The following is a 23,917-nucleotide window of genomic DNA, read 5'->3' as shown; positions in this document are numbered from 1 at the left end:
ACAATGGACCCCACAGAAATACAAAGGATCATAACAGACTACTACAAGCAACGATATGCCAATAAAACTGACAACCTGGAAGAAATGGATAAATTCTTAGAAAGGTACAACCTCCCAAAACTGAACCAAGAAGAAACAGAAAATATGAACAGACCAATCACAAGTACTGAAATTGAAACTGTGATTTAGAAACTCCCAAAAAACAAAAGTCCAGGACCAGATAGCTTCAGAGGCAAATTCTATCAAACATTTAGAAAAGAGCTAACACCTACCCTTCTGAAACTATTCCAAAAATTACAGAGGAAGGAGTACTCCCAAACTCATTCTATGAGGATACCATCACCCTGATACCAAAACCAGACAAAGATACTACAAAAAAAGAAAATTACAGGCCAATATCACTGATGAACAGATGCAAAAATCTTCAACAAAATACTAGCAATCTGAATCCAACAATACATTAAAAGAATCATACACAGGGCTTCCCTGGTGGCACAGTGGTTGAGAGTCCACCTGCCGATGCAGGGGACACAGGTTCGTGCCCTGGTCCGAGAAGATCCCACATGCCATGGAGCAGCTGGGCCCGTGAGCCATGGCCACTGAGCCTGTGCGTCCGGAGCCTGTGCTCCGTAACGGGCGAGGCCACAGCAGTGAGAGGCCCGTGTACCGCAAAAAAAAAAAAAAAGAATCATACACAATAATGATCAAGTGGGATTTATCCCAGGGATGCAAGGATTTTTCATTATCTGCAAATCAATCAGTGTGATACACCACATCAACAAGCTGAAGAATAAAAACCATATGATCATCTCAATAGATGCAGAAAAAGGCTGTGACAAAATTCAACACCGATTTATGATAAAAACTCTCCGGAAAGTGGGCATAGAGGGAACATACCTCAACATAATAATGGCCACATATGACAAACCCACAGCTAACATCATACTCAACAGTGAAAAGCTGAAAGCACTTCCTCTAAGATCGGGAACAAGACAAGGATGTCCACTCTCACCACTTTTATTCAATATAGCTTTGGAAATCCTAGCCATGGCAATCAGAGAAGAAAAAGAAATAAAAGGAATCCAAATGGGAAAAGAAGTAAAACTGTCACTGTTTGCAGATGACATGATACTATACACAGATAATCCTAAAGATGCCACCAGAAAACTACTAGAACTCATCAATGAATTCAGTAAAGTTGCAGAATACAAAATTAATACACAGAAATCTGTTCTATACACTAACAACGAAAGATCAGAAAGAGAAATTAAAGAAACAATCCCATTTACCAACACATCAAAAAGAACAAAATACCTAGGAATAAACCTACCTAATGAGACAAAAGACCTGTACTCCAAAAACTGTAAGATGCTGATGAAAGAAATCAAAGATGACACAAACAGATGGAAAGATATACGATGTTCTTGGATTGCAAGAATCAATATTGTCAAAATGACTATACCACCCAAGGCAATCTACAGATTCAATACAATCCCTATCAAAGTATCAATGGCATTTTTCAGAGAACTAGAACAAAAAAAATCTCAAAATTTGTATGGAGACACAAAAGTCCCCAAATAGTCAAAACAGTCTTGAAAAAGAAAAATGGAGCTGGAGGAATTAGGCTCCCTGACTTCAGACTATACTATAAAGCTACAGTCATGAAAACAGTATGGTACTCGCATAAAAACAAAACTATAGATCAATGGAACAGGATAGAAAGCCCAGAAATAAATCCATGCACCTATGGTCAATTAATCTATGAAAAAGGAGGCAAGACTAGACAATGGAGGAAAGACAGCCTCTTCAATAAATGATGCTGGGAAAACTGGAGAGGTACATGGAAAAAAGTGAAATTAGAACACTCTTTATCACCACAGACAAAAATAAACTCAAAATGGATTAAAGACCTAAATGTAAGACTGGGTACTACAAAACTCTTAGAGGAAAACATAGGCAGAACACTCTTTGACATAAACCACAGCAATGTCTTTTCCAAGCTGTCTCCTAGAGTAATGGAAATAAAAACAAAAATAAACAAATGGGACCTAATTAACTCAAAAGCTGTTGCACATCAATGGAAACCATAAACAAAATGAAAAGACAACGCACACAATGGAAGAAAATATTTGCAAACGATGTGACCAACAAGGGATTATTCTCCAAAATTTACAAACAGCTCATGCAGCTCAGTATCAAAATAACAAACAACCCAATCAAAAAATGGGCAGAAGATCTAAATAAACATTTTCCCAAAGAAGAAATACAGATGGTCAAAAAGCACATGAAAAGATGCTCAACATCACTAATTATCAGAGAAATGCAAATCAAAACTACAATGAGGTATCACCTCACACCAGTGAGAATGGCCATCATCAAAAAATCTACAAACAATAAATGCTGGAGAGGGTGTGGAGAAAAGGGAACTCTCCTACACTGTTGGCGGGAATGTAAATTGGTACAGCTACTATGGAGAACAGTTATGGAGGTTCCTTAAGAAACTAAAAATAGAGCTATCATATTATCAAGCAATCCCACTCCTGGGCATATATCCAGAGAAAAATACAGTTCAAAAGAATACATGCACCCCAATGTCAACTGCAGTGCTGTTTACAATAAGCAAGACATGGAAGCAGCCTAAATGGCCATCAACAGAGGAGTTGATGAAGAAGATGTGGTACATATATACTATGGAATATTACTCAGCCATTAAAAAGAATGAAATTATGCCATTTGAAGCAACATGGATGGGCCTGGAGATCATCATAATAAGTGAATTAAGTCAGACAGAGAAAGACAAATGTCACATGATATCGCTTATATGTGAAATCTTTAATACAAATGATAGAAATGAACTTATTTACAAAACAGAAGTTGACTCACAGACTTAGAGGACGAGGAGGAGGGACTGATTTGGAGTTTGGCATTGACATTTACACACTGCTATATTTAAAACATAACCAACAAGGACCTACCATATAGCACAGGGAATGCTGCTCAATATTCTGTAATAACCGAAATGGGAAAAGAATTTGGAAAAGAATAGATACATGTATATGTATAACTGAATCACTCTGCTGTACACCTGAAACTAACACAACATTGTTAATCAACTATGCTCCAATATAAAATTTTTTTAAATGACAAGTATAAGAAAATTCAGAGGAATAAAGTTAACTAGGCATTCAGCAAAATCAAAACACACAAAAAACCCAGAATTTCTATTATATCTCTGTCCTAAAAATACAACTGATCAATTCAGTCTAACATATTCAAATTTAATAATTAACATGAATTTTTACTGCATTTTAGAATTTATAGAAGAAATTCTTTGTTTTTGACTCAGGGTGTTTCAATCACATTTGTGATGCTCCAGAAACACAGAATGACCAAAGATTTTATTACCACAATTAAAACAGGCTAGCATATATCAGGTAGTAAGTAAATGCTCACTGAATGAAACTAACAAATATTATTAAAATATGGCTTGTTATATAGTTTTAGAAGGATACTTTATGACAATTACACATTTTTAAAGTGTAATATGTCACTCTTTAACTTTTATGGAGAAAATATCACTTTTAGGATAAAAGAAAGTATACCCAAGATATGTACAATTGATTCATAAACTAGCAACCATCTTCTGTCTCGCTGCATTTACAGGCAACATTATACAATTATGAAGGTACTGATTTGTGATAGGTATATGTAATTAGCTTTAGACTGCTAAAAGTTAAATAATTAATATTATTCCTACACATCATTTTTTTTATCAGTTAATATTACAGGTTTGCCTAGTACAACGATGAGGGAAACTGTTTTCCTAGTCTCTTAAGTGCTCAACTCCTCTCTAGTGGCACCATCTTCTCAGAGTAAAGCAGATTCAGAACCATCTCTATTTCAATCAACTTTCTCTCCTTCCTTCACTGCCAAGTTTCTTCAAAGGGTAATCAAAGTTTATTACCTCTGCTTCCTCACCTCCCCATCATTCCTCAGTATCTATAGCAGCCTGGCTACTTCCCTCAACCTCCCACTAAACCTGTTCTCACCAAAGTCATTCCTCCTTAGTGGCTAAATCCAAGTAGTGCTTTTCAGTCCTTATCTTGCTCTTTCAATTCTTTATGCTCTACAATTGCTGTGTCTAATACAGTGACAACTAGCCACATGAGGCTACTCATCACTTTCAAATGTAACAGGTACAATGAAGAAAAATGAATTTTTAACTTTTAAAATTTTAATTAAATTTAAATTTGAAAACAGACACATGATTCAGCTTTAAGTTTCTTTGAAACAATTTGGGTATGTGAACCTACTTTTTCAACTGTATATTTTATAAAACAAATCAAGAATTTCCAATGAAAATTTAGCCTCTGAATTAAGATGTAACATATACACTGAATTAAGTATAACATATATACTGGATCTCAATGACTCAGTATAAAAAAGATTATAAAATGATCACATTAATAATTTTTATATTGATTACATATTTTAATAATGGTATTTCGGATATACTGGGTTAAATAAAATAATCATTAAAATTAGTCTCAACTTTTTCTTTTTACATTTCTTAAAGCAGGTACTAGAAAACTGAAAATTATCTATGTAGAATATACTTTGTTTCTATTGGACAGTGGCGTGCTATAGCATTAGATATAAATGACCACTCATTCCTTCTTAAAATGCTGCTGCTTTTCTCCTTCTTCTTGGACTCCCCCTTTCTAGAGTGCAGTGTAACTTATTCTTCCACTCACTCCTTAAATGCCAGTGTCTCCCAAGGTTGTCCCTAGGCCCTTTCCCCTCCTCACACTAGGCACTTTCCTTGGGTGATCTCACCCTCACGCATGGCTCCCACTGTTCCTGTACCCTGAGGACTGTCAACCCTCTATGTGCAAATCAGCCCCTCTCCTGAAAACATTAAGTTCAACTCGGCCTACACCTAAGTACACCTGCACTTAATTTGCCGTTACATCCTTACATATTTACCTTATTAATATCATAAATCTGGTCCCTCTTTTCCATTTCATTCAGGCCTTCATGATTTCTCACTTTTACCACTACAATTGCTTTGAAAGTGCTATCCCTGGCACCTTCCAAAGCAACTTCCTTTTGCTGGTAAGTTTCTAAAATTCACACCTAGCCATATGATTTCTCTATTTAAAATACTTCGGTGGTTTCCCCACTGCCTTCAAGTTAAAATAAAAACTTCTTCTAATCATACATAAGGCTATATGCTTCATCATCAACCCTATAAAATCCCAAGCTCAGGGATATCTAAGCACCTGCAGTTTCCTGAATACAGCATTTGCTTCCTCACCACCATTCTTTGCACATGCTCTTTTTGCTGGCAGGAATACCGCTCCTAAAACTCTATCCTGTTCTCTTAGTCATCCTTCAAAACTCAGCTGATATATCATCTCTCCCAGGAAACATCTCCAAACCACCAAGTCTGAACAAGTGTCCCTCCTCTGTGTCACCATCACCCCTATACACAGCTCTACCAATAACCCAATGACACTGCCCTAGAATGACCTGGTTACTAGTCTGTAAACTCCCTGAAGGTAGGAATTAAGTGTTTTAACTTTACCTCCCTGTGCTACACTTAATGAGCACCTATTTATTAAATGGACACAATATTAAATAAGGGAAACCCACAGAATAAACTGCAAGGCTAGAAACTTAAAACTAGGCTAATATAAGTCACGAGTTAAATGAAGAAAGTTAACCTAATCACTCTAAAAACACTTTATAAGATGGCCTATTTCTGGACTTAATGAGCTAGCCAATAAAAATATATATCCTAAATAACACTAAAATAGCAAATACTCAACAAAAGCAATTAATTTAAAAAACTGAAAACTAAGTATGTTATTCTATTTCTATAGCCTTGTTTTTCATACCTTTTCTTCCCTAATTCTACTTATCAGTTCCTTCCTTCAGCTCTTTAATTTTCCTTCCAGTTAAATGTTGCATTTTTTCCTTCCCTTGCCCAATCCTTTTCACTTCTACTGTTCCTCCAATTCTTCTTTTAATCTAACAAAAATGCAAATACTGTCTTTGTCATCTCTGTCAGCAATTCTGTATAAAACAAAGGAATGGTAAAAAGCAGTGAACGGAATGATATCACCAGTCAGATTGGTAGACAAAACCATATGCATTAATCTGGGTGGTTGGTTTCATAATACTAAGCAGCTAATCTAGACCATATGCATAGTAAGTGGAGTCTGACAGGCATCAGCAAGTCCTTGAGGTTATTGCAGCGGGGCAGTGGAGGGTAAGAGAAAAGACCAGCCAACTTGCTGGTGGTGAGGGCAGCTACAGCACAGCCTTACAACATTCTCCTACTTGTGCCCACCATTCAAGAGGAAGCAGAAACAGGGAATTCAGGCAGCTGTCAGCTATCTGGACTAGCACGGTCAGGTAACCGATTTAACGGTGTTTGCAGCATTAGCCAACCAGCCCTAGACGCTAGTCTGAGCACACTGGCCAGGGCACCAACTTCAGGACACAAAATAAAGACTGCTGCTCCCAGGGCACTTCTGAATTTTAGTTTTACTACAGAATAGATTCTGAGAGAGGCAGAGAAGTACCTGAAGAGAAATTATATAAGTATATAAAGTAGGTTGGTAGGAAGAAACAATTGTTAGAAGGAAGGAGAGTACATTCTTTTAAGTTACCTGAGAGTAACTTTCTAAAACCACTCAACATTAGTTCTTGAAGGCATGAGGAAGTTCACCCTGAGGACCTATCTCTTAAGGAATTCGCAATCAAACAAAAATGAAATCTCTTGAAAAGCTTTACAAGTTTAACAGTGAAGGATGTGTCTGAAAAAGTTTCTGGACTGTCAAAGCAGCACCTTTATTGAATTCAAAGCAGTATAGTGCAAGATTTATTTTTACCCGTGTCCAGGAGTTAAGCTTTGATTCTCCAGAATTCTGTGGATCTTTCTTAATCAGACAACACAAGCACCATATTAGAATTTTTTGGCTTTCATCTGCAAAAAGGAAAACTAAAATGAGTAGGTTTTATCAAATAGAAAGAAAAGATAATCAATATAAAATTTGTAACATTATATACTAAAGGAAATATATTTATTATATTTTAGGAAAGTCACAAACTACTAAGTTCATAGAACAAGCATCCAGGACCATGTATGAAACTTTGTGGGTTTTTTCCTTCTTGTGGGTTCAGGATCACTTATGCTTAGCCCTTGTGAGGTCAATTCTCTTTCTGTCACAGCAGCAATTTTTAAAGCCAAAAGAGAATGATGGAAAGAACTAAAAGAACTAGCTTTTTTCAAGATCAGTTCTTTATTTTATATTCAAACCATTAGTAATTTCAACCTTTTTAAGGCAATATCACTGCCATAAGCAGTAGTCAATATTTCTGATTTAATCAAATTGGCCAAAATACCCCCACTTGTTAAAAATAAATTTAACAAAAAGAATTGTTTTAAAATACATTCTTTTTAGTACCAAATGGTTTGGATAAAATAGAAGCCTTTTTACATGCTCCTAATTCTTTACTCTAAAATGTAAAACTTTACTAAATATGTGATAACAATGCTGACCTTTGAAATCTATTTGGCTAGAACATCAACTTGGTAAGCCATTTTCTCTTTCCTCCTTTGGTAACTAAGTCCATTCAAGTTGGAGATTCTATAACACAACTGAGAAGCAAAAATGAGACCTAAAAACGGAAGATGTTAGTACCTGAACTAGAGCCAAGATACTATGGACTTTACCACAAGGCCATGGAGGTGATGCTGAGGAAACCCAGCACCCGGAATCACTCCTCTGCATCACCTGATGCTCTTTACTTTGTTATCTACTGCAATTTCATAAACACAGCATTTCTAAGGGCTTCATTAACAAGAAATAAGGAGAATACAAACTACAGTAAGCTATCTCGGCATTTTCAACCACAAACCAAAGGACCCTGATAGAAATTTTAAATCCATTTTCCCCCCATAAACTTAGGCTCTCCTAATAACTAACAACAAACTTTATCAGGGGTTATCCTGAGGGATATTCCTATTTTTCCTAGCTTTTATGAGCTCAATTACATCACTGGCTTGCCTGAAATCAGTTCATTGCAAGAATCACATAATTTAACCGCTGGAGATCTAGGGTTCTTCAGGTTGAACCAATGCCACTGATTAAAAATCTGACTGTTGTACTTTCTATGTTTTAAATATCAGAAGAAATTATAACTATCTGTATGTCACAAGTGTGACAAACACATCTAATGATATGCTTATGTAAGCAGTTTCCCATGCTATACAGAATGGAACTTGATGGGGAGCATTTCCAAAAATCAGACACTCAGCACTAAAGAGAAAAAAGACAGAAAATGCTAATTATGGAGTATAAATCTAAAAGAATCCAAAAGATAGGAGTTTTCCCCAGGTGTTGAGTGACTGCACATTTAGTTCAACAAGCATATTATTTTTTACTTTTCTCTCAAAAAGAAAAAGAAGAGCAAGAGTAACTTGCCCCAGCCTTTATTTCTTTGCCCAGAGTCAATGCACTGAAATGCACTGCTAATGAGCTTACTTTGCTTTAGGGATTTAAAGATGCAAGCCATCACCTATTATTCATGAATGCCACCAGCACTGTCTACAGGGGATGGCATCTGTCAGGCTCCTCCCTAGAGGCTCAGACATTGGAGCTGGAGCATTGGGGATCGAAAACTGCCTGGGATTCATCATGCAGACAGTCATTAGTGCAAAGCTCCCATCTAAAAATGAGTGTAAGGGAAAGGAATATACCACCATATATTTGCCACCTAATATTTTATTTTTTGATATCTTGAACTGAAAGCTCAAATGAAAGCTGAATTAATTCTATAGTTTAAAAGTGTGATGGCAGCATTTTTTTAGACAATAAATATTTGTTTTAAGCTGCCAAGTTTGGGGGCAAACTCTCACACAGTAATAAAAAGCATGAGGAAAACAGGTTATAGCTATAATATGTTAATCATGAGCTCAGACCTAGAACCTACCAGCCAGAACTCCAAGGAGGTGAAGGCAGTCATTTTATGGAGAGAACACCACTGAATAAAAGGTGTTTTTTCCCTTTCTATTAACTATTTTTTCTCTTCCCTTTGTGGAGTCTTTTAATTTGCAAATCCTTCCTCCTTCCTTATTATCCTTATTTCTGATCCTAGTCTCACTTACTTACTTCTTTCCTTGATGGAAACTGTTTACTCTTACTGTACTTAAAAAATAATTTTGATATTACAAAACCATAAGAAAATATCCCTTCCTGGAAGAAAGTGCCCAACTAGTGAAACAACAGTGGCAACACAGGCAAGATTTGATTACTCATGAGTTCTGTGCCTGTCAGTCTCCTCTACTAGCTCAAAACCAAATGCATACCTCAAACAGGAAACTGAAATTTAATGGGCAGTTCAAATGGTAACACAGGCATTTAAACAGAAAGAGATGGAGAATTTGTTTCTGGTTCACAGAGGGGGCTAAAGTAATAGAGATTAGGTGCTAAGGAAAGATCACAGACAGATGCAAGTCTAAGTCCACAGGGAAAAATCAGCCCAGTCTCTCACTTTTACAAATAAAGAATCGGAGACCCAGTGAGTTCTTGCCTTAGTTCTTGCCTTAGAAAATCCTATCTCATCTATTTTCCTCCAGGAGTCAGACCCCGCAAAACCTCCCCTGTGAAACTCTCCTTCCCCTCAGCAACTTAGTCAAAGCTCCACAGTACCAACCATCATCCTGACTCTGGCTGATCTCCTTAGGTTTCTTTTTTCCCTGACTGGAAGCTCCTAGAGGGCAGAAATTGTGAGCCATGTTTTCCTAGGGCTTGACATTAAAAAACAAAAAAAAAAATAGTGACTATATACATTCACATGAAGCTGGCTGGTGGTAAAGCCAGGACTGGAACATTTCAACCACAGTGGTACAATCCATGGGGGCAGGTCATTACAACAACATGGGCTTTAGAGGAGTAGGATCCTGGATTTTATTAGTTCTATATTCTGAGAAAAGTGACATATTTAGGCTAATCCATAAATACCTATCCTGCAAGCCTATCAAGAACTCAGTTAGACCCACGATGCAATCCATAGAGAACAGTGCTCAGCACAAAGTGAGCAATGCGTTCTACTTCAATTCTACAACCCAAACTTTCCCACATTTTAACATTTCTGAATTAAGGATGTGTCCCACATCCACTAGGTACAATTGAAGGGCATATTATTTCTTTTTTCTAAAAAGTGGTCATTCAATCCATGAAGTATCTAACTATAAGTGATGCCTTTAAATGGAGGAAATTCAACAGTTTCTTTTCCTTTCTCCTGCCATCAACAGCATTGGCCTAGCTCAATGTTTTTCACATTTTTTGTCACGACCTATAGGTGGATTGTAAAATCAGTTTGGGGTCATGAAAACCATTTTAAAAATGGTATAGTGAATATGAATTGCACATAATAAAAGCAAGCATTTTTTCATGAAACGTGTGGGTGTATGCATATAAGTGTATGTATGCATATATACACATGTATAGAAAATGTATTTCTGGTCAAAGGTTTTTTGAGAAACACTGGCCTAGTTGAAATATATAAATTTGGGGCAGGTAAGCATGGCCCTGGTAGGCAAATACAGTGATGGCTTCGCCATTTTAGATCAAGAACTTGAACAAGCTAAGTGGGTAAAGGAGGAAGCGTCAACTTAAGGGGGAAGAGGAAGCAAGAGGCATTATGTGAAGAGGAAAAGGAACAGAATGAAGTTGGGGGTGGGGCCAGTAAGTTTGAGTATATGCAGTGCACCCATGCATGTATGCTCATGGAACCAAATGCAAATGTTGTCCCTTCCCCACCTAGTTCAAGCTCCTTCTAATGACTTAGAACAGGCTAGGAAAGAGATACTGTATAATTCTCTAAACATCAAAGGGGAATATTCTTATTATTTTTGATTCTACTATCATTATATTATGCAACTAGTCTCTGACTTTAAAAATATGAAAAGTAGGGGGCTTCTCTGGTGGCACAGTGGTTGACAGTCCGCCTGCCGATGCAGGGGACATGGGTTCGTGTCCCGGTCTGGGAGGATCCCACATGCCGCGGAGCGGTTGGGCCCGTGAGCCATGGCCGCTGAGCCTGCGTGTCCGGAGCCTGTGCTCCGCAACGGGAGAGGCCACAACAGTGAGAGGCCCGCGTACCGCAAAAAAAAAAAGAAAAGTATATATTACATTAGCTAACAATATAGTCAAATCAAGGCAATAAACCTCCACTATATACCTTCAGATGTGCCTATTCACCCTAAGCTAAGCTCTGGGACAACAAAGAGAACTAAAACCACAGTTCCTGCTGTTGAGAGGCATTCAGTCTTCCAGGGCATCAGACAGGCAAACCAATAATTATAAAGCAGTGTAGTAAGTGTTATAATTAAGGGAGATACTGGCAGCTATGCACACACTAAGAAAGGTTCCTAACTCAGCCCTAGCAAGGCTATTTCGAAGAAGATTTGAGGACATGAGATGAGAACAGAGTTCCAGGCAAAAAGAACTGCATGTCACAGGCCCAGACATCAAGCACTGTTAGTAATTTAAACTGTCTACAATGCATGTGGTATAGCTGTGGAGGATTAAATAGGAAATGAGGCTAGACAGGTAGGCAGGAGGTCAGTGAAGGAACACCTCCCCCAAAGTATCCCCAAATTCCTCTTAACCTTGAGTAAAACCAAACTGTCACCCCTAAATAATGGCAGAGCCATAGCAGAATTCAAACACTGAAGAATTTTACACATGGAAAATGGTGTGTGAGTTAATATGAAATTGCAAAACAAAGAAATTATTTCATTATTATAACCATTTTACACTGAATTAAAAATGAAGTTATAACAATCATCTGGGAGTTTGTGCCCTCTAATTCAAGGAGTTCTGTTCTCCTACACATCTGCATGTATGTGTTTGTTTGTGTGTACTTATCTATATACACATACACAAACATATATGGACAACAATAAAGGGTGCCTTCTTTGTAATGGAACAAGGAATACATTTGATAAGTTGTTTCATGAAAAATAAGAGAAAGGCTTATAATTTAAAGTTCTGTGTTTTGTTAAACAATGCAAAGATTAAAATTATCATTAGAAGTCTGTATTTTGAGAGGACATGCTTTGGATTCTTACCATATGCTAAGATAAAAGGATTCCAGCAAGTTTTTGCCAACAGTTGACCAACTGTGGGGAATCTTTCAATAATTGCACTTGAATCCTATAAAAGAAAATTATGTTTTGGTAAGTAAAAGGACACTACACAACTCAGAAAAGCCTGAACTGCCATTATAGGTTGAGGGAGCTTGAATGTTTCTTGTTTAGCATATATTTTAGAAAAGTAGGGGGAGAAGAAGGTTAGAGAAGATCTTTAGGTAAGTAATTCTAATAAAGTTTAACAAGCAATCACCATACTTCATCCTTAAACCAGGCCACCCAAACTAAGAAGTACAACAAGTTTAGGTAAAATCAATATTATTGCAGCATTAACTTTCTTTTACTCATATTTAAGTCAAGAAAGTCCACTTTATCTAAAAAATAACAAAGACTGCATAATAGTGAAAAGAAAGTATAGGTGACTAATATCTATATAACACCTTATGTTCATCCTGGGTTTTTTTTCTAACCTAATAAGAGAAGTTCCTGAGGCAGCTCCAGTAGCACTATCTCAAAGAAGGTCTAGCAGGACAAGAACTCTGGAACTTGTAAAATGAAATAAAAGCAGCCAAAGCATATAGATACATATCTCTGTTTATTACTATTTGGATTACTATAGGCTAAATGACATCATACTTGTCTGCAACGACCCAAAACCTGACACAAAAAACAATCAACCAAATAGAAAACAGCTTAAGATTAAAAAATACACTTGCTGTTGTACACTTGGCCCTTTCCCACTTCTTTACCTTTCAAGAAAGTTAAAAAATAAGACCAAACTGGGCTAACATGCACGTAAGCTGAAATGATAAGCATTTCCTACTGCTGAAGCAATAAATTCCTCACATTTGTCTGAGCATCAAGGTCAGTCCTGGACTTTCTGGAATCACTTTAAGGTCAAGTTACTAAAGTCTCATTGCCAAAAAACAATTTTAAAAGTTAGCATTAGTTGTTCATACAGACAGTATCTTTTCTTCTTCTTTCTAAAGACATGTGAACTCATATCATCACCATTAATTGTTCTTCAAATTTCCTACTTGCTTCTTTGATTAAGGAAAGAAAAGTATAACACAAGAACACCTACATTAAGTGACAATTTTGCTTTTCATTTTGAAATTAGAAAATAAGTATAAACAAATAATATTTTGATATTATGAAAATACATTAATTCACAAAAACACCTATTGCAATGAAAGTAAGAAATCTTATGTCAAAATGAAAAAATACAAAATTTTGAACACAATAACGTACACAACAATAGTGAAGACACTCATAATCTTAATATTCACAAGAAAAGCCCACTTAAAATATTTATAAAGAAGAGATCTTAACATTTATCATCTCTTAGTAGAGCCCACTTTAGAATAGGGTTGAGAAAAGAGTAAGCATTTCAGCAAACCCTTCAATATTTAAGAGATACAAAGGCCTTTAAAAGAAACCCAATTATTTCCTGACAACAAGTGTCGAAGTCTTGTTTATTTAAAAACAACTTGATTGGACGGGAAGTCTCATGTGACAATATAACTAATCAAGAAAGAAAAGACTGAAGTCATAATGAATCAGACACTAGGAAACCACATCCTGTCTGCAATATTTACAGGTAATTTGTCTGTCTAATCTTTCGTTAGGTCAATACCACAGTCCCTGGACTGCATTCAGGCTTAATAAAATCTGGTAAAGAGCTCCTGATGTCACAAAATAACCTTATTATTTTGGTCCACTACTCACCATCTCTTTCAAGGCTTCATACAACTGCCTCAGGAACTCCTGGAACTGAGGCAGGTGAAGACAGGTGTCTTGTTGGGTTTCCAAAGTGGATGCCCGGTCCCATACAGAAAGCTTGTGCATCCAAAACTGAAAATCAGAAGGAAGGCCTACTGAATCTTGAGCCATCTCAGAAAAAGGGGAAAGGTGATGTACCTTCACAGTGGTTTGTCACACACTGAAGGAAACAGTGAACATACATCAAATCTATAAGAAAGGGGGAAAGAAATGAAACATTTAAAAAAGGATCTTTTATCAATGCCTTCATACCACTGATGAGTGAAAGGAGGATTACAAGGGACCAAAATAGCATGCTTTCTGTGAAGTCATCTTTGAGTTATTTTAAAATGTGTCACCCAGCTGTATCTCCAATTTTTACCATCTGAACTTTTTATCATGAGTAATATCATTACACTAAAAGTCATTATACCTCCACAGGCACATGCTAATTATGTACAAAAAGCACAGCTGATAATACTTTATATCTTCTTTTTAAGATTGAGCTATTTTTAAATGCTCTGAATATGAAGTTCATTTGAGTATTTTAATGTAATGGGAAATCAAAAACATCCAGGGGAGTTTCATAATAGTCTGTGCCTAAGAAATGTTTTTGAAGTTCTTATGTTTTATATGCACTTCTGGCTTCTCATTTAGGTGTAAAAAAAATCTCTATGCATTACTGTCTAATGAATTTTCTTCCTAGTTTCTCAATTCTGAGAAAAAAGTAAAATAATTCATTCCACATGCACCAATTTGAACAATCTGCTTAATTTAATTAATGACTGCTGTATATGCTTGGTCTCCATTCACAAGAAGAAATCATATTTTGGTAAAATAAGATAAACTCCAATTGCTGAGGAGGTATGCCAGTCCTAAGTGACAGAAAATAAAAACTCATAAACCTGACTTACGACATCTGAAGTACATGTTAAAAAGAATAGTGGAGTTACATGCAGAGTGAGCGAGTACCTCAGGCAGAGATAGGTAAATAAACTCCAGGTGCCTCACCACCATCCCAGCTCCTTGCCATCCACACGCATGGGAAGCATACTGGGCAAAGAAGGGAAGGCTGCTTCTCAACAGGTGCAGGCTTTTACAGACTCATAGTTTCCTGGGGCAGGGATAATACTCAGCTATCTAATTTCAAAAGATTACTCTGCAAGTAGTAAGTGAGTTTAAATCTTCAACAGCGATAATTAACAGATAAAGTGCTCCCAATTAAATGCCAATAACATCAACAATGGAGGTTTTCATTACTAAACAGGAAAATAAGAAAAAAAATAGGAAGACTGTACAATTTTGCTGCAGTGCAAAAAAAATCTAGACCAGGAAGATGAATGTTTTAAAATAGTACTAAAAATTTAGTTTTGAAAAGTACCATAAAATTTTTTAAAAGCTTAATTATAGAGGGAAATATGCATACTGTCAAATGGCACATACATAGCCAAAAATCTAGATGTCTGATTCCTCTTTCTCTATCTTCTTCGTCCAAGCCACCACCAATACCTGTCAATTCTACCTCTAAAATAAATATATGTGATTTCATTTGACCTCATTCACTTCTTTCCTTTTCCACTACTGCCATCCCATCCTATTCCTGTCCATTTCTTCCCTAGAGTCTTCTATCTGGTCCCACCTATTCATCTCCAGTTCATTTTCTACACTGTCAACAAAAACAACTTACCCAAATGTAAATCAGACCTAGTATACTCCTGCTCAAAACCCCCTTCAATACGTCCCTTGGGAGGAAATCTCAACCCCCTGCAGAAAAGATACCGGCTCCTTACCAGAGTCTCCAAGGCCTTGTAAAACATAGCTCCAGCACACCCTCCCATGTCCTATGTTGCCTCTCCCCAGCTGACCAGAGTCCACTCCAGGCCTTTCATCTGTTTACCAACACACCAAACCCTCCTTCCAGGCCTTTCTGCTGATGCCTCCATAGCTCTGAGCACACCGGTTAACTACCCTGGGCATTTATTTGTTCACTCAGTTATTATTGCCTCTACTGGTACATGCATTCTCTGTCTTCCCTGAATTTAGCCCAGGCCTGGGAAATGCTCAATAAATGTTGAATGAGGAAATATTTTTCAAAGTATAGTTCTAAGCTAAATGTTACAACAAAATGCTTTTCCAGGTAGAGCAATTTAATTTTTAAAAGGTAACTCCCCCCAAAAAGAAATTTTAAAGGTATTTTTATGTTATCTATGTAAAACTTAATTATTAATATCCCATTTTATAAATATAGTAATAGCTTACATATTCATATAATTACTATGCTCTTGGCAATATATTAAATACCTTATGCATACTAGCTAATTTGATCCTCACAACAACCCTATGAAATGGGTATGTACTACTATCCTCATTTTACAGAAGCACAGAGAGATTATGCAATTGCCCAAAGAAAGATTATGTAAAAGCCAAAGGAAGTAACTGTTAGTAAGTAGCAAAGCTATGGTTGTGGAATTTGAATTCAAAGACTTAAGCTCTAAAGTCCGTGCCCTTAAACAAAGAAATAAACTGAAGAAACTGATGAATTTCTAACATGTTTCATATGGCTCTATATGTAAGTCAGTTTAGATATTTGGGAACATCAAATTGAAGAACTTTTTGATAGAAGAGACAAGAAACTATTTTATTTTAACAAAATTACAAACAACCTCTAGTGTAGCAATGGAAATGCATCTGATTGTTTTAAATGGAAAAAGCTTTAGGGATCATGCAGTACAGTGGTCCTGGACGCTCTATTTCACAGCCTATCTGGGGAGTGGGGTCAGTGGGAGTAGGGAGATGATAGTGGTTGTGAAACAGGTGGTACCCTGGTTGTGATGGTAGCAGTGGAGGTGCTGCTGGCATTTACTGTCCAAGAGTCAAGGATGCTGAACACACTGCAATGCACTGGGACAGCAGCTCAAAAAGGAAAATGGTCTTCCCCCAAAGGCCAACGATGCCCCTACTGAGAAATGCTGACCTAATCTGCACAATCTGGAATGGGCATCTGTTGGTTTGGCCTGTTTACCATTCCTCCTCCATTTTTAGTTATAACACCTTACTTTTCCTTTAGGAAAGTATCTCCCCTATATTCCCCAAGTCTTGGCAGGTCCATTAATCAAGGTACCTATGCCATCAGTCAAGGGGTGAGATGATGATTCAAAATAGGCAAACTAGACTCTCTACTGGGAATCCGAATCTTGAGCAGACTGCCATAAATGTGGAACTAAGTCATTCAAAGATTCTCTTAGTCTAGATCCCTATGCCATCTCCTTAACAAGGTATGAATTTTCAGCTTTCTCTTTAATTCTGTCAGCTACCCAGGGGCCGTCTAATAATTTTTTTTTTTTTTTGCTTAAATTAACCACTATTGGTTTCTGTGATTTTCGATAAAAGAACACAAACTGATATAGTCTGATGTTATACAGTATTGGATACAAACTGATACCAGATAGTGGGCTGCAGACAACAGACCTTTGGAGAAAGGAGGGGAATTTAGAACTGCTACTGGGCCAAGTCAGGTAAAATGACAGTGAAACTTCTGTTCCTATTAGGGAACTGGAAACCAGAAGTCCATGGAAGAAGGTAATACAGATCAATGAGGCATCACCCTCACACAGGGGTCCTGAATCATTACACTCTACTAGTAGGAATGGCCAAGTGAAACCACTTGACTATCAAAAAAAATAAAAAAGTCACACATCTGATGACTTGCAGAGAACCTCACTCCTCAGCTGAGGGGCCAATGGGTCTTAGCCAGTGATATTAGGCTGTCATAAACGTAATCAAATGGTGACTCCAACTCAAGGTGTACTTTTAGATATGAATCCTAACTGGGGCAAATTAATACTACCCTTTGCACCTAGAATACAGTTAGGAAGCTGGTAAATGCATTTCTCCATGGGGATAAACTGAGGACATGAGAAAGCAGTTGACTTTCACCTGAATCAAAGATATAAATTCTGGATATAGCACATTACACTGGTCTACCATATTGAAGATATCAGGCTGATCAAAGTAGGAAGATACGGGTGCCTTGTTTGTATTCCATATGGTGGGATATAAATCCCATGAACATACAGGGCCTGCCACTTCAGGAAGTTTCTTGTAATCCAATGGTCTGTGGTCCGGTCAGGACATGCCCTTTAAAATGAAGATACACAAGAATCTAGTACCAGTGGTGGCCTCCGTTGTGGAGACCTAAGCAGATGGATGATAAGTGCAGGAAAGGAAATGTCCTTTCCTGTACTTTTACTGTACACCTTTTTGCAACTTTTCAATTTAATGCCATGTGTACTAGTTACTGACTCAAAATTAATAATAATAAACAAACAAAAAAGAAAGTGAATGATAAGTGCTATACCTTACACCCGCTAAGAAGCAAAATGCTTGGCTGATACCTCTGGGATTCTGAAGGTAACATATACTACATGGGTTTTAGACCATTTATCTGCTTCTACCCACTTGCCTGGCAAGGAGGAAATACGGGTAGGCCCAGAGGAATAATCACTATACAGCTTATCTGTCCATACTGAAGTGCTCTGCCACTCAGCTACGACCCAGCAGATCCTACACTCTTTAAAGCCTGTGTGGAAGATCTGGATTCTGGAAAAACCTTATGGCAGGCCTCAGTAACTGGACGGATCTTCCAAGCCACAAAGCTGGGTGTACCCAGCAGCACTCTATCATCATGTGCCAATTATGCCTGCTTGGTCAAAATGCATGAATGAGGTTTTTGGATGCTATCTGTATATGTCTTGCTTGCTATGTCACATAATTTTTTTAAATTCCCTTCTCTTTCATTTTCCCCTCTCCTACTACTGCATATATGAAGTATATTATTAGTAGATAAATTTGCTAAAATCTATAATTTACAGATAATAACAAAGATGGGAAAAGGAACTGACATTATCCAGAACCTCTGGACTTGAAGCTAGATGCATTAACCAGGCATTACTTTGAATTACCTCCCTTTTTGGAAGGAAGAGAAAGCTAAATTATGTTAGTGGAAAGTGTTTTTAAAATTCTTTGTATGGAAAGCAATAGGTTTGAATGTCTTCAGTAACCAAGAAGAGACAGTGGGCATATCTGTTGTTTTTGCCCGCCTAACACCCTTTTCCTGTTCTTCTAATATACAGTCAGCGCTCTCTATCCACAGGTTCTGCATCTGTGGATGGAAATTTTTTTTAATTTCAGAAGGTTCCAAAAAATTTGCCATGCACCCGCTACTATTTACAAAGCATTTACCTTGTATTTACAACTATTTACACAGCATTTACATTGTATTAGGTATTCTAAGTAATCTAGAAATGATGTAAACTATATGGGAGAATGTGGGTAGGTTATATGCAAATACTATGCCACTTTATATAAGGGAATTGAGCATCTGTGGATTTCGGTATCTGCAGGGTCCTGGAATAACCCCCCTGCAGATATCAAGGGACAACTGTATACACACCCCACTTATGCTCTGAAGAACTGCCCTTCCTTTCCGTATAGTTTTAATGAGACTGGTTTGCCTCCTCAGAAGTGGAAGAGTTACACAAGTCTAACAGATAAAACTAACAGCTAAGGAATACACTATACAAAATAAAATGAGTTTATGTCCTTTTTATCTGACATAAACCGTAGACTTTCACCCATTAAGGAGTACTTTATGATGATCTCACTTAAAACACAAATTGTGTGGCACAAGTGAAATTCTGTTTATGATGTTTTCTTTCTTTCTTTCTTTCTTTCTTTTTTTTGGTACTGTTCAGTGAGTATTTTTTAGTATTCAAAAAAGAAGTAAACAGCCAAATGAATCCTATGTACCCTTTAAACAGTTCAAACAATTATCAAGATTTTCCATTTTTAAAGCAAATCACAGATACCATATCACTTTACTCAAAGTATCTTGATTTGTGTCTTTTTTTTTTTTTTTTTTTTGCGGTACGCGGGCCTCTCACTGTTGTGGCCTCTCCCGTTGCGGAGCACAGGCTCCAGACGTGCAGGCACAGCGGCCGTGGCTCACAGGCCCAGCCGCTCCGCGGCATGTGGGATCTTACCGGACCGGGGCACGAACCCGTGTCCCCTGCATCGGCAGGCGGACTCTCAACCACTGCGCCACCAGGGAAGCCCTGTGTCTCTTTTTCATAAAGACTTAGAAGAAACTTAACTACAACATCTCTTTCATATCCAATAAAGCCAACAATGCTATCATCTAATAGCCCTTCTATGTTCATATTTCTTAAAAACTTCCCTTTATATTTGGATCGTTTATATTCGGATCCAAACAAGATCCACACATTGAATGTAGTCAATATTGATATTTCTCCTTTAATCTGTAACAAAATGATGTAAAAACAAGGCTTCTCTAATCTGTAACAAGTACCCCTCTTTTATTTTTTTTTAACCTCTTCATATCATTTATCCCCGGGAAAAACCAACACATTTGACCTATAGAATCTTTCACACTTGTGCATTTAGCATTTCTTGTGGTGGTCTTTAACATGTTTTGCTCTCTCTTCTATATTGCTTGCAAATGGATAGCTAGACCTAGAGGTTTCATTCGATTCAGGGTTAGTTCTTTTGCAAGAATACCTTCATTTGTGGTGTTGTGTTCTTTGAATCAAATCAGAAGTCACATATAATATCTGGTTGTCTCATGTATCATAATGTTGAAACTGATCAGTGGTTTCAGGTATTGTCAAACAAATCCATCCATTATAAAGTTCACCACCACCTTTTCTCTAATGGTTTTAGGATCTTGTGATGATCATTTTAGGTCCATTAGAGGTTGAAAAATAGTGATTTTTCTAATTTTATCCATTCTCCTGCTTTTATGATGTTTCCTGATGTATAGAAGTTTTACATTTTTAGGTAGTCAGGTTAACAATCTTACCTTTGGAACTCCAATGTATGTCTCTCCAATCCTGTGAAATTGCCAAAAGTTCTGCTAACTTCTCTCACTTTTAGTAGTACAGGCCCTCTTCTAGGTTCTTGGTCTCTCCCAGCTTCTCAAGAAATGACAAATGCCCTGAGGTTGAAAAGCTGCTGTAAAATGTCTGCTCAGAACTTTGCACCTCCCTTCATCCCAAGATCTTAACCCCTTGAGTCATGAGTACCTTCATAGTTCTCCAGTATCTTCCAAATACATTTTATCTGGCTTTTCTAGCCACTCTAAAATAGCTGGAGGTAAAGTCTATAATAAGTTCTCTTGATTAACCAGGATAGGTGAGGTAGAAAAACGTATGATACAGACTATATTTAATGCAAACATACTTCCTTTAAAATTGCACCCAGGGCGTCCCTGGTGGCGCAGTGGTTGAGACTCCGCCTGCCGATGCAGGGGACGCGGGATCGTGCCCCAGTCGGGGAGGATCCCACATGCCGTGGAGCAGCTGGGCCCATGAGCCATGGCCGCTGGGTCTGTGCATCCGGATCCTGTGCTCCGCAATGGAAGAGGCCACAACAGTCAGAGGCCCACGTACCGCAAAAAAAAAAAAAAAATTGCACCCAATTTCAGTTCTATTTCAGACTATATAGCTGAGACCAACCTTCCTGCTGAAAGTTATTCTATAAAGCTACATGAAATATAAAAACGTAATTGAAAAATCACCAAAGAAACAGCAAGATAGTGTGGAATTTTCAGAGAAAGATCTTGGCACATAAGGTGGCACAGGCCTAGGGAGGCTTTTCTGATCCTGAAGAGGTAGTTTAAAGACAAAGCAGCAATTTTGACAGCCTTGCTAGAGAGTAAAAGTAGGAGGCCAGGCCTGTCAAAGTGAGGTCCTCGTAAACCACCCCACATTGAGGACTGCACCCACAGAGGTCCACCCTGAGAGTATGGGTGACCCAGAAGCAAACCAGCCTGCATACAGACTACAGCCTAACTATGAAACTGAAACTGAATTAAGGTGGTCCCAGGTTGCTAGTGCTGCTAGGTACCTGCAAGATGCAAACAAAATTCCTCTCTGGAGAAAAATAATATCATCATACCTTTCTAGTTATTTCTGAAAATAATTTTTCAAATCCAACAAAATTAAATAATTAAAGACAGGCACACAGGAAGAAAAGAACACATGAACAAGAATCCAAAAACAATGGACAAGAACAACAAAAAACCCCAAAACAGAGAGGTACTCAAGATAGTTCAAAAACTAGACAAATCCCTGGTGGCACAGTGGTTGAGAGTCCACCTGCCGATGCAGGGGACACGGGTTCGTGCCCAGGTCCGGGAAGATCCCTCATGCCGCGCAGCAGCTGGGCCCGTGAGCCATGGCTGCTGAGCCTGCGCGTCCGGAGCCTGTGCTCCGCAACGGGATAGGTCACAACAGTGAGAGGCCCGCGTACCGCGAAAAAAAAAAAAAACAAAAAAAAACTAGACAAAAACTATAAAGTAACTAAGAGGGTCCCTTGTGAAGATGAAAGCCAAAATTTCATCAAGGAACTGAAAACTATAAAAAAAAAATGACCCTGTAGATGAGAAACAAACAAACAAAAAAAGCAGGAATTCTAGAACTAAAAAAAAACTGAAATTAAGAATTCAACAGATGGGTTTAACAGCTAATTAAACACAGTTGAAAAGGGATTTGATAAACTTGGAAGATATATTAGAAGAAACTATCCAGAATTCAACATGGAAAGTAAAAACAATGGAAAAATACAGAAGAATAGATAAGATACACAGAAATACAGTGAGAAAAAGCTAGAAAACCTATCTTCAATGCAATGAAAGGAAGAAAGGACCAACCTAGAATACTACACCAAGCTAAAATACTCTTCAGGAATAAAGGTAAAATAAAGCCCTTTTGACACACTGAAAGAATCTGTCACCGGTAAACCTGCTCTAAAGGACGCTCTTCAGGCAGATGGAAAATGATTCCAGGTGGAAGTCTAGAGATGTCAGAAGAAATAAAAAAACAATAAAAAATGATAAATACATGTGAAATTTTAAATTAACACTTATGATATAAAATAAGAATAGTATTATTGGGGTTTTATACATATATATACTGAAATTAAAATATAAAAAACAATACTACATATGCCAGGAGAATGACAGACTTAAAGAGTTCTAAAGTCCTTGCGTTTTCCAGGAAAAGGAGGATAAAAATGTTAACATTCGACTTTAATAACTCAAAAAGGCATACCATAATTTCTAGGCCATCCACTAATGGAAGAATAAAAGACAGTATAGAATCTCCAAGTTATCAGAGGAGAAAAATTCATAGTAAAAAACACTTAACCCCCAAAAGGGCAAGACTGGAGAGAAAAGGAATATAGAATAGACAAAATAAATAAAAAGCACACAATAAGATGGTAGATTTAAACTCAAATATATCAGTAATTATATAATATGCAAATACATTAAATTCTACAAGTAAAAACCAAAGATTATCAGTTTTGAATTTTTTAGAAAGCTAAATGTTGTTACAAAAGACACATCTAAAACACAAGGATATAGGGATAACAGAGAGGCTAAAAGAAGAATAAGGAAAAAAAATGCCATGTTAACCTAACCAAAAGAATCAAATAGAGAGGGTGGGAGGGAGGCGCAAGCAGGAGGGGATATGGGGATATATGTATACATATAACTGATTCACTTTGTTATACAGCAGAAACTAACACAACATTGAAAAGCAATTATACTCCAATAAAGACGTTAAAAAAAGAAAATCAAATAGCTTCAATTTAAATACACTTTAGCGCAAAAAGCATTAGTAGAGGTAAAGAGAATCATTTCATAATGATAAAATGTTTAATTTACCAGGAATACGTTACAATTTAAATTTACATGTACACAATAACATGGGAATGTAGAACAACATATAAAGCTTAAAATATAACACAGAAATTAACATAACTACAATGAAAAGTAATAAATTCCAATCATAGCAGGAAATTTTCACACACTTCTCTCGGTAAATCATAGGATAATCAGACAAAAATCCATGAATTACAAGTTTTCCCTCAAAGCACACTCTAAGCTTATGTATTTATGTACACTAG

The 23,917-nt window shown here is 37.2% G+C and overlaps 1 protein-coding gene across 1 annotated transcript in view; it reads right to left on the bottom strand.

Annotated features, from left to right (window-relative positions):
- The window catches only part of FANCC (FA complementation group C), a 174,851-nt gene extending 160,789 nt beyond the window's left edge, over nt 1-14,062 (bottom strand). Inside the window, exons 1-3 of the mRNA XM_065879434.1 lie at nt 13,898-14,062; nt 12,149-12,233; nt 6,900-6,994 (exon numbers count right to left, since the gene is read on the bottom strand). Coding sequence (XP_065735506.1) covers nt 6,900-6,994; nt 12,149-12,233; nt 13,898-14,062 — 345 coding nt within the window. The remainder of the gene's footprint in view (nt 1-6,899; nt 6,995-12,148; nt 12,234-13,897) is intronic.
- Between the last annotated feature and the right edge of the window lie 9,855 nt (nt 14,063-23,917).

The sequence above is a fragment of the Phocoena phocoena genome, chromosome 6 (genome assembly GCF_963924675.1).
Source record: "Phocoena phocoena chromosome 6, mPhoPho1.1, whole genome shotgun sequence".
NCBI classification, from domain to species: domain Eukaryota; kingdom Metazoa; phylum Chordata; class Mammalia; order Artiodactyla; family Phocoenidae; genus Phocoena; species Phocoena phocoena.
The sequence above is the reverse complement of the archived record's forward strand: the minus strand, read 5'-3'. Positions and strand labels throughout refer to the sequence as shown.